General features: G+C 49.7%; 1 protein-coding gene across 2 annotated transcripts in view; it reads left to right on the forward strand.

The window, feature by feature from the left end:
• G3BP1 (G3BP stress granule assembly factor 1) overlaps window positions 1–12252 on the forward strand; it is a 149471-nt gene that overhangs the window by 27571 nt on the left and 109648 nt on the right. For both annotated transcript variants that reach the window (XM_030211488.1, XM_030211487.1), the window contains exon 3: window positions 78–159. In XM_030211488.1, the coding sequence (XP_030067348.1) occupies window positions 78–159 (82 nt within the window). The remainder of the gene's footprint in view (window positions 1–77; window positions 160–12252) is intronic.

Raw genomic sequence — 12252 nt, forward strand, 5'->3', positions numbered from 1 at the left:
TAGCAAGTGGAATTCTGAATACTCGGACTATAGCTGTTAGCTTTAATTTAAATTTTACATGTTTGTTTCTTTTATAGGTTCTATGGGAAGAGCTCTTCATATGTCCATGGAGGTTTAGATCCCAGTGGAAAGCCAGCAGATGCAGTCTATGGACAGTCTGTAAGCTCAAAGTAAAATTTCTGTCTGAACATAGTAACATGATGGTCTTGTGGTTGAGACTGATGTTTAGAGTTGAAACTAATTAAAGCTGATTCTGTGGTGCTTTTCTTGGGATATACTTTGACCTAGACTTTCTGTAAAACCAGAATGAATCAACCATTTAAGTAGGTAATAATCGTGATAATACTTTAAGTAGGAAAGTGTTCCCATCAATTTTTTTCTACGGCTCCCTTCTGTATTTTATTAGATTAATTTAGTTTTACTTTCTCTTCAGACCATTCCTGACAAGTTATGTGCCCTCTTACCAGTAGTCTTCCCTACTTCTCCAGGAGTTGCCCTGTTCTTCTGGCCCCTCCTACTGGGAGGGGTTCCTTGAGTGCGTCCTGGGAGCAGAAGGAAATACTTGTCAAAAACAAAAAAGACAGAAGTGCACTGTACTTTTTTGAATAGGTGCTCAGGCAGAGCCTTCAGAGTCTAGTTTTGTTCCCCTGTGGCTTAACTGTTATTTTGAGGGATGAAGATATCCTTTGTTCAACGGTAGGAAGCTCTGTTTTGTACAGCACGGAGACTGTTGAGCCAAAATGGCAGCTGCTTTGGAGAAACCACGCTGCTGGTGTTCTTGCTCCAGCATGGCATATGGTGTCTGTACTTAGCAGCCGTTATATTAGCACCAAGTCAGTGCTGCTGGCTTTGGGATTGCAGGGAACTACTGGTGGTGCTGCAAAAAGCAGACTGGCCCAGCAGGATTCAGAGGGGAACATGCTGGTGGAAAGCACTGTAGTTTTGAGTGTCTTAACTTTACATAGTCCCATTCAGATTAACTTCTGGTTCTACACAGGTAGGATTCTGGTAGACTATTTGGCCCCCCCCTCCCCCCCCCCGAGTTTGCATTATTGCTTCACTGGGTTTTCTGTATGAAGCAGAGCTTGCCAGTCCTCTCCTTTGGAGCCCACAGCTGCAAGGATGAAGAGGAGCCCTGGGTGGGGGGAGGGGAGCACCAAGAGGCAGCACTTGTCAGAAAAGCAGGATCTGGATGATTTCTTTTGGAAGACTGACACCCCTGGATGAGGTTGTAGACATAAACCAAATTAAGGGGATTACCTAGATTAGAGGCGCTCTGTGTCACTTCTCGTGGGCTGCCATTCAGTTGGGTTTTCAGGATTTCCCCAATAAATGTGCATGAGATTTGTTTGCATATAATGGAGAGAGTGCATGCAAATAAATCTCATGCGCATTTACTGGGGAAATCTTGAAAACGTTACTGGTTTGTGGACCTTGAGGACCACCCCCTGCCCCAGAGGCTGGGAGCTTGGAGGTTATGCTGGGTGAAGATCTATCATAGTTTGCATTTTTCTGTAGATTGGAGTTCCCTCCTTGGTTACTGAAGTTCTATAGGTGCTTTTGTTAGATGAAGATCCTTTTGTAACTTAAAAACATTTTTTTTACTTTTTTTGAAAGGGAATCAGGAAGCCTGTGAGAACCTTCCTGTATAATGAAGTCCTCAGAGATGGTGGAGGCGAAATGGCACTCTCCGACACGGCCCTAAGAATTGGCTGAGCCATGACTTGCCTTTATCATCTTTCTTTGATGGAATTGGAGAGTTTCAGGTTTCCAAAGGTGGAAGTGCTTGTTCACAGATGTCACCAGGAAGACGGCAATCCCTGTTGAAGGGGGAATGACATTAAAGGATCTTCGGGATTAAAGACTGGAAGCCCACTTGAAGATCTCCTTTGAGATCTCTGCTCTGACGTAAGCAGCCATCTGTGGCTCAAGCCTGTTTTTGTGGGGCAGAAAGACTTTGGATTCCCTGAGAGAACCATGGCACAAGTTTCTGAGGATGCCATAAACCTGAAGTTAGATACAGCCTTTTTGGTGACCACCATGTATGATTTTGGTTAGTTTCAGCAAAAAATTTGGCCTTGGCAGTGGCAGAGAGGGTTTTCTTATAAGTATTTGGTCCACAGATTTGGCTTCATAAATACATCTGAGTCAGCTGCTCTTTAGGGGATGTTTTGGTGAAGATTTTGGTTAATTGATGAAAGACTTGGGTAAATTCAAAATGTCTAGACTCGCTGAGGATCTCACTTGGGGACATGCTCTATGATCTGGGGCGTTTGAGACGAGGAGATACCATCCGGGCAGGTTGAGTGGAGCTTAGTGAGGTAGGTTTTGGAGTAGACTGTTCCTTTCAGCCCTGCAGAGAGGGAGGCCCAGTGGTATATGGAGCCTCCTGGACCTCCCAATGAATGTATTTGGGTCCATCCTCCCATACGGTGAATGTTGCAATGAAATTACATAAATACCTTTAAAACAGGAGGAAATATTTTTTTCATTCAAAGAATATCTAAGCTGTGGAATTCATTGCCTGAGGATGTGGTAACAGATTTTAATGTATCTGGGTTTAAAAAAGGTTTGGACAAGTTCCTGGAGGAGAAGTTCATAATCTGCTGTTGAGATAGACATGGGAGAAGCCACTGCTTGATTGGAAGCATGGAATATTATGAGCTTGGTTTCTGCCAGGTACTTAGACCTGGATTGGCCACTGTTAAGCAAGGTACTGGGCTAGTTGAACAATTGGTCTGACCCAGCTATTCTGTGTTCTTATAAAGACAGGAAAGTTAATCCGTTACGAGCCTCTGTTTCAGGAGTACTCTTAAAGTAGTTAGCTGAAGTTGTGGAGTTTAGGGGTCTGTTACCTCTTCAGGATGTTTCCCGGTTCTTCAAGGGGTGTTAATATAGAACATGAGTAGCCATACTGGGTCAGACCAATGGTCCATCTAGCCTTCACAAGTACCTGGCAGAAACCCAAATTGTGGCAACATTCCGTGCTACAAATCCCAGGGCAAGCAGTTACTTGCCTTTCTCTGAGGACAAGCAGGCTGCTTGTTCTCACGACTGGGTTGACGTCCACGGCAGCCCCCACCAACCGGAACAAAACTTTGCGGGCGGTCCCGCACGCAGGGCACGCCCACCGCGCATGCGCGGCCGTCTTCCCGCCCGTGCGTGACCGTTCCCGCTCAGTCTTTTCTTTTCCGCGCTGGAGAGAGCCGTGTTCGTCTCTCTCTGTCAGCCCCGGAAACCGGATCGCGCTTTAACCGCAAATTTTCTCTTTTTTTTTCTCTTTCCTTTCATTGTTCTCCGTTTTTTTCTATTAGTTTAAAAAAAAAAAAAAAAAAACAACGCTGAACTTTGTTTTTCCCTCGTCTCTTAGCGGGGGCGTCGCGTTGCGGCCTTGTGGCCGCGCGGTCGATTTATTTTCGAGGTGTGATTTTCACCGCCACCATCGACGACGCGATTTTTCCGTCGATGTCCTCAAAGGTCCCGAGTGGATTTAAAAAGTGTGGTCGGTGCGGCCGGCATATCTCGCAGACCGACACTCACGCTTGGTGCCTCCAGTGCCTCGGGCTTGAGCACGATACCAAGACGTGTCTTGTGTCACGGACTCAGGTAGCGAGGCAAGTTCTTCTGGACCGTCTTTTTGGAACTTGCGCCGGCCCCTCGACGTTGACTTCGATGGCATCGGTATCGACGGCCGGTTCTTCGGTACCGGTATCGATGTCCACGAAATGGGCACCGATGGCATCGACCCCAGGAGCACAGGTCTCGTCGGCCCGCCGGTCTCCCGGCGAAGGCAGGGGTGAGAGGCCGCGTGGGCAATCGGCCCCGGTCACTCCCTCTACCCAGGGCCCTCGGGACCGAACCCTGTCGGACCCGGTCCCTCGAGGCCGAGGGGATCGACCTCCTCCTCCTCAATTCCACCCAGCGCCGATGAGGGCACCGCAAGAAGGCGAAGAAGCACCGTCATCGGTCGCCCTCGATGCATCTGGCTCCCAGTGCCGGAGATGAGACGACGCTGAGGAAGCGGCAGCGTCGAGAGGAGAGGTCCCCCTCTGTAGTAGAGGTACCGCCACGTCAGGGTGCCAGCACTTCGGTGCAGTCTCCTGGACCCGAGCAGCTTCTGGCACCGACGCCTCTACCGGCCCCCTCGCCTTTCCCGACAGCGGGCCTGGACGAGTGCCTCCGCGCTATCCTTCCGGGGATCCTGGAAGGGCTGATGCGCCAGACGGTGCCGGCGCGGGGGTGCTTGCGCCCTCGGCGCCGCTGACTGTGGCGCCGGCGTGCTCTAGCCCGGTGCCGAGGCCTTCGACGCCGCTTGCGGCGCCGGTCTCGACCGCCACGCAGGTGGAGTCCCCGTCGATGGAGGGAGCTTCATCCCCGCCGGCGCGGAAGTCCACCGCTCGACGACGCCACCGAGGCCTCGGTGCCTCGACGTCGAGCCGGGCCCGGTTGAGGACTTAGCTGCACGAGCTCATGTGCGACACCGAGGAAGAGGCCTCGTGGGGGGAGGAGGAGGACTGGAGCTGGAGGCATAACTTTAAAAATGGCGCCATTTTTAAACTTATGCCTCCAGCTCGAGTTCTCAATTCAACATTACAGTGAGCACTCCGTTCCTGATGAAGCCATGTTTCTAGGTGAAACGGCGGCCCCCGTCGAACGGTTATAGAAGAGTGCCGATCTAAATCATAAGCTAAGTGCTACTTTATTCTGTGTGTTGTTGAAACATAGAGCACAAAAAATATCGCCTAAACATTGTGTAAATTACGTGCAGAACTTTAAGACTTAAATAACAGTCTGGGAAGTGGAGTTTTTTGCCCTATGATAGAACCGTTGCGTGAGTTATTTCATAAAACTGTGTATAACCTCGCACTAAACCACCAGTATTTCACTGGAGGTTTGAGGGCTTTTTCTCCATTATACCCATTGAATATCGCGACCCAATATACAACATTGGCTGGAGTTGCTCTATTTGGTATTAGGTTACAAATTTTACCCCAGCCATACTGCATTTGTCTTGCACAGTTTCCAGGGAGGAGGAGGACCCCAAATATTTCTCCTCAGAGGAGTCTGTGGGCCTTCCCTCCGACCCCACTCCTTCACCAGAGAGAAAGCTCTCGCCACCTGAGAGCCTCTCCTTTGCCTCCTTCGTCAGGGATATGTCTGTCTGCATTCCCTTTCCTGTGGTCTCCGTGGATGAGCCGAGGGCTGAGATGCTCGAGGTCCTCGACTATCCATCACCACCTAGAGAGTCCTCCACGGTACCGTTGCACAATGTCCTCAAGGAGATGTTGCTTCGGAACTGGTTGAGACCACTATCTAATCCCACCATCCCCAAGAAAGCAGAGTCCCAATACAGAATCCACTCGGACCCAGAGTTAATGCGGCCCCAATTGCCTCATGACTCGGCGGTCGTGGACTCTGCTCTCAAGAGGGCACGAAGTTCGAGGGATACCGCCTCGGCGCCCCCGGGGCGGGAGTCTCGCACTCTGGACTCGTTTGGGAGGAAGGCCTACCAATCTTCCATGCTCGTGACCCGCATCCAGTCTTACCAGCTTTACATGAGCATCCACATGCGGAATAATGTGAAGCAACTGGCGGACCTGGTCGACAAGCTCCCGCCGGAGCAGTCCAGGCCGTTTCAGGAGGTGGTCAGGCAGCTGAAGGCGTGCAGAAAGTTCCTGTCCAGGGGTATATATGACACGTGACGTGGCATCTCGTGCTGCGGCCCAAGGTATAGTGATGCGCAGGCTCTCATGGCTGCGTGCCTCTGACCTGGACAACCGCACCCAGAAAAAAAGGGAATCGGGTATCTTTAAATAACAATAAAAATCAGACAAAAGATTGCCAGTTAATACTGTCAAGTACTAAGCATGATGTACTTAGGAACAACAAACATAGTTTGAAATGTCTATATGCGAATGCCAGGAGCCTAAGAAATAAGATGGGGGAGTTAGAATATATTGCACTAAATGAAAAATTAGATATAATAGGCATCTCTGAGACCTGGTGGAAGGAGGATAACCAGTGGGACACTGTCATACCGGGGTACAAATTATATCGTAGTGATAGGGTGAATCGGATTGGTGGAGGGGTAGCATTGTATATTAACGAGAGCCTTGAATCAAATAGATTGAAAATTCTGCAGGAAGCAAAACACTCCTTGGAATCACTGTGGATTGAAATTCCATGTGCAAAGGGGAAAAGGATAGTGATAGGAGTGTACTACCGTCCGCCTGGCCAGGACGAACAGACGGATGCGGAAATGTTAAAGGAAATCAGGGACGCAAACAAACTGGGCAACACAATAATAATGGGGGATTTCAATTACCCGCATATAGACTGGGTTAATGTAACATCTGTACACGTAAGGGACATAAGATTTCTTGATGAAATCAAGGACAGCTTCATGGAACAGCTAGTTCAGGAGCCGACAAGAGAAGGAAAAATACTAGACTTAGTCCTTAGTGGTGCTCATGATCTAGTGCAGGGGGTAACGATACGAGGGCCGCTTGATAACAGTGATCATAATATGATCGGTTTTGATATTGGCATTGAAGGAAGTGAAACTAGGAAATCAAGTACGCTAGCGTTTAACTATAGAAAAGGTGATTACGACAAAATGAGAAAAATGGTGAAAAAAAGACTGAAAGGAGCAGCTCGCAGAGTAAAAAACTTGCATCAGGCGTGGATGCTGTTTAAAAACACCATCCTGGAGGTTCAGGACAAATATATTCCACGTATTAGAAAAAAGGGAAAAAAGACTAAACGTCAGCCGGCGTGGCTAAACAGTAAGATAAAGGAAATCATTAGAGCCAAAAAACAATCCTTCAGAAAGTGGAGAAGAGAACCAACTGAAAGTAACAGGATAGATCATAAGGAATGCCAAGCCAAATGCAAAGCGGAGATAAGGAGGGCAAAAAAGGACTTTGAGAAGAAATTAGCGTTGGAAGCAAAAATACATAGTAAAAACTTTTTTAGATACATTAAAAGCAGGAAACCGGCCAAAGAGTCGGTTGGGCCGCTGGACGAAAATGGTGTTAAAGGGGCGATCAAGGAGGACAAAGCCGTAGCGGAGAAATTAAATGAATTCTTTGCTTCGGTCTTCACCGAGGAGGATTTGGGGGGGACACCGGTGCCGGAAAGAATATTTGAAGCGGGGGAGTCGGAGAAACTAAACAAATTCTCTGTAACCTTGGAGGATGTAATGGGTCAGTTCAGCAAGCTGAAGAGTAGTAAATCACCGGGACCTGATGGTATTCATCCCAGAGTATTAATAGAACTAAAAATGAACTTGCGGAGCTACTGTTAGAAATATGCAATCTGTCCCTAAAATCGAGTGTAATACCGGAAGACTGGAGGGTAGCCAATGTTACTCCGATTTTTAAGAAAGGTTCCAGAGGAGATCCGGGAAATTATAGACCGGTGAGTCTGACGTCGGTGCCGGGCAAGATGGTGGAGGCTATTATTAAGAATAAAATTGCAGAGCATATACAAAAACATGGACTGATGAGACAAAGTCAGCACGGATTTAGTGAAGGGAAGTCTTGCCTCACCAATCTAATGCATTTTTTTGAGGGGGTAAGCAAACATGTGGACAATGGGGAGCCGGTTGATATTGTATATCTGGATTTTCAGAAGGCGTTTGACAAAGTGCCGCACGAAAGACTCCTGAAGAAATTGCAGAGTCATGGAATCGGAGGTAGGGTATTATTATGGATTAAGAACTGGTTGAAAGATAGGAAGCAGAGAGTAGGATTGCGTGGCCAGTATTCTCAGTGGAGGAGGGTAGTTAGTGGGGTCCCGCAGGGGTCTGTGCTGGGTCCGTTGCTTTTTAATGTATTTATAAATGACCTAGAGATGGGAATAACTAGTGAGGTAATTAAATTCGCCGATGACACAAAATTATTCAGGGTCGTCAAGTCGCAGGAGGAATGTGAACGATTACAGGAGGACCTTGCGAGACTGGGAGAATGGGCGTGCAAGTGGCAGATGAAGTTCAATGTTGACAAGTGCAAAGTGATGCATGTGGGTAAGAGGAACCCGAATTATAGCTACGTCTTGCAAGGTTCCGCGTTAGGAGTTACGGATCAAGAAAGGGATCTGGGTGTCGTCGTCGATGATACGCTGAAACCTTCTGCTCAGTGTGCTGCTGCGGCTAGGAAAGCGAATAGAATGTTGGGTGTTATTAGGAAGGGTATGGAGTCCAGGTGTGCGGATGTTATAATGCCGTTGTATCGCTCCATGGTGCGACCGCACCTGGAGTATTGTGTTCAGTACTGGTCTCCGTATCTCAAAAAAGATATAGTAGAATTGGAAAAGGTACAGCGAAGGGCGACGAAAATGATAGTGGGGATGGGACGACTTTCCTATGAAGAGAGGCTGAGAAGGCTAGGGCTTTTCAGCTTGGAGAAGAGACGGCCGAGGGGAGATATGATAGAAGTGTATAAAATAATGAGTGGAATGGATCGGGTGGATGTGAAGCGACTGTTCACGCTATCCAAAAATACTAGGACTAGAGGGCATGAGTTGAAGCTACAGTGTGGTAAATTTAAAACGAATCGGAGAAAATTTTTCTTCACCCAACGTGTAATTAGACTCTGGAATTCATTGCCGGAGAACGTGGTACGGGCGGTTAGCTTGACGGAGTTTAAAAAGGGGTTAGATAGATTCCTAAAGGACAAGTCCATAGACCGCTATTAAATGGACTTGGAAAAATTCCGCATTTTTAGGTATAACTTGTCTGGAATGTTTTTACGTTTGGGGAGCGTGCCAGGTGCCCTTGACCTGGATTGGCCACTGTCGGTGACAGGATGCTGGGCTAGATGGACCTTTGGTCTTTCCCAGTATGGCACTACTTATGTACTTATGTACTTATGACTGGCCGACGTCCCTTGCCGGGGGGATAATATTTTTGGCGAGAAAGTCGAGCAGCTGGTGGACCAATTGCATCAGCGGGAAACCGCCCTCGACAAGCTCTCCCACCGGGCGCCTTCAGCATCCATCTCAGCAGGTGGACGTTTTTCCCGGGCCCAGCAGGCTGCACCCTATGCCTTTACCAAGCGTAGGTACACCCAGCCGGCCCGAAGGCCTCGTCAGGCACAGGGACAGTCCCAGCGCGCTCGTTCTCGTCAACAGCGTGCGCCTAAGCAGCCCCCTGCGCCTCCACAGCAAAAGCCGGGGACGGGCTTTTGACTGGATCCATGGGAACATAGCCGCCCTCAAAGTGTCCGTACCGAACGATCTGCCGGTCGGAGGGAGGTTAAAATTTTTTCACCAAAGGTGGCCTCTCATAACCTCCGACCAGTGGGTTCTCCAAATAGAGCGGTGCGGATACGCCCTGAGTTTGGCCTCCCCTCCACCAAATTGTCCTCCGGGAGCTCAATCCTTCAGCTCCCATCACAAGCAGGTACTTGCAGAGGAATTCTCCGCCCTTCTCAACGCCAATGCGGTCGAGCCCGTACCACCCGGGCAGGAAGGGCAGGGATTCTATTCCAGGTACTTCCTTGTGGAAAAGAAAACAGGGGGGATGCGTCCCATCCTAGACCTGAGAGGCCTGAACAAATTCCTGGTCAAAGAAAAGTTCAGGATGCTTTCCTTGGGCACCCTTCTGCCAATGATTCAGAAAAACGATTGGCTATGTTCCCTGGATTTAAAGGACGCATACACTCACATCCCGATACTGCCAGCTCACAGACAGTATCTCAGATTCCGCCTGGGCACACGGCATTTTCAGTATTGTGTGCTGCCCTTTGGGCTCGCCTCTGCCCCACGGGTGTTTACAAAGTGCCTCGTGGTGGTAGCGGCGTATCTACGCAAGCTGGGAGTGCACGTGTTCCCATATCTCGACGATTGGCTGGTCAAGAACACCTCGGAGGCAGGAGCTCTCCGGTCCATGCAGTGCATTATTCACCTCCTGGAGCTGCTGGGGTTTGTGATAAATTACCCAAAGTCCCATCTCCAGCCAGCCCAGTCTCTGGAATTCATAGGAGCTCTGCTGAATACTCAGACGGCTCAGGCCTTCCTTCCCGAAGCGAGGGCCAACAACCTCCGGTCCCTGGCTTCCCAGACCAGAGCGTCTCAGCAGATCACAGCTCGGCAGATGTTGAGACTTCTGGGTCATATGGCCTCCACAGTTCATGTGTCTCCCATGGCTCGTCTTCACATGAGATCTGCTCAATGGACCCTAGCTTCCCAGTGGTTTCAAGCCACCGGGAATCTAGAAGATGTCATCCGCCTCTCCACCAGCTGGCGCAATTCACTGCACTGGTAGACCATTCGGACCAATTTGACCCTGGGACGTCCATTCCAAATTCCACAGCCCACGAAGGTGCTGACGACGGATGCATCTCGCCTGGGGTGGGGAGCTCATGTTGATGGGCTTCACACCCAGGGACTGTGGTCCCTCCAGGAAAAGGATCTTCAGATCAACCTCCTGGAGCTCCGAGCGATCTGGAACGCACTGAAGGCTTTCAGAGATCGGCTGTCCTGTCAAATTATCCAAATTCGGACAGACAATCAGGTTGCAATGTATTACATCAACAAGCGTGGGGGCACCGGATCTCGCCCCCTGTGTCAGGAAGCCGTCGGGATGTGGCGTTGGGCTTGCCAGTTCGGCATGCTCCTCCAAGCCACATACCTGGCAGGCGTAAACAGTCTGGCCGACAGACTGAGCAGAGTCATGCAACTGCACGAGTGGTCGCTCCATTCCAGAGTGGTACGCAAGATCGTCCGAGAGTGGGGCACCCCCTCGGTGGACCTTTTCGCCTCTCGGACCAACCACAAGCTGCCTCTGTTCTGTTCCAGACTGCAGACACACGACAGGCTAGCGTCGGATGCCTTTCTCCTTCATTGGGGGACCGGCCTCCTGTATGCTTATCCTCCCATACCTTTGGTGGGGAAGACCTTACTGAAGCTCAAGCAAGACCGCGGCGCCCTTTTGGCCCCGTCAGATCTGGTTCCCTCTTCTTCTGGAGTTGTCCTCCGAAGAATCTTGGAGATTGGAATGTTTTCCGACTCTCATTTCGCAGAATGACTGAGCGTTGCTGCACCCCAACCTTCAGTCCCTGGCTCTCACGGCCTGGATGTTGAGGGCGTAGACTTCACTGCGTTGGGTCTGTCTGAGGGTGTCTCCCGTGTCTTGCTTGCCTCTAGGAAGGATTCCACTAAAAAGAGTTACTTTTTCAAGTGGAGGAGGTTTGTCGTTTGGTGTGAGAGCAAGGCCCTAGAACCTCGTTCTTGTCCTGCACAGAACTTGCTTGAATACCTTCTGCACTTATCGGAGTCTGGCCTCAAGACCAACTCAGTAAGGAATCACCTTAGTGCGATTAGTGCTTACCATTATCGTGTGGAGGGTAAAGCCATCTCTGGAGTGCCTTTAGTCGTTCGATTCATGAGAGGCTTGCTTTTGTCAAAGCCCCCTGTCAAGCCTCCTGCAGTGTCATGGGATCTCAACGTCGTCCTCACCCAGCTGATGAAACCTCCTTTTGAGCCACTGAATTCCTGCCATCTGAAGTACTTGACCTGGAAGGTCATTTTCTTGGTGGCAGTTACTTCAGCTCGTAGGGTCAGTGAACTTCAAGCCCTGGTAGCTCATGCTCCGTATACCAAATTTCATCACAACAGAGTAGTGCTCCGCACTCACCCTAAGTTCCTGCCGAAGGTGGTGTCGGAGTTCCATCTTAACCAGTCAATTGTCTTGCCAACATTCTTTCCCAGACCGCATACCCGCCCTGCTGAACGTCAGTTGCACACATTGGACTGCAAGAGAGCATTGGCCTTCTACTTGGAGCGGACACAGCCCCACAGACAGTCTGCCCAAGTGTTTGTTTCTTTCGACCCTAACAGGATAGGGGTCGCTGTCGGGAAACGCACCATCTCCAATTGGCTAGCAGATTGCATTTCCTTCACTTATGCCCAGGCTGGGCTGACTCTAGAGGGCCATGTCACGGCTCATAGTATCAGAGCCATGGCAGCGTCGGTGGCTCACTTGAAGTCAGCCACTATTGAAGAGATTTGCAAGGCTGCGACGTGGTCATCTGTCCACACATTCACATCACATTACTGCCTCCAGCAGGATACCCGACGCAACAGTCGGTTCGGGCAGTCGGTGCTGCAGAATCTGTTTGGGGTGTAAATCCAACTCCACCCTCCAGGACCCGAATTTATTCTGGTCAGGCTGCACTCTGTTAGTTGTTCTTCGTAGGTCAATTTCTGTTATGCCCTCGCCGTTGCGAGGTTAAATTGACCTGGGTTCTT

The sequence above is a fragment of the Microcaecilia unicolor genome, chromosome 8, assembly GCF_901765095.1.
Source record: "Microcaecilia unicolor chromosome 8, aMicUni1.1, whole genome shotgun sequence".
Classification (NCBI taxonomy): domain Eukaryota; kingdom Metazoa; phylum Chordata; class Amphibia; order Gymnophiona; family Siphonopidae; genus Microcaecilia; species Microcaecilia unicolor.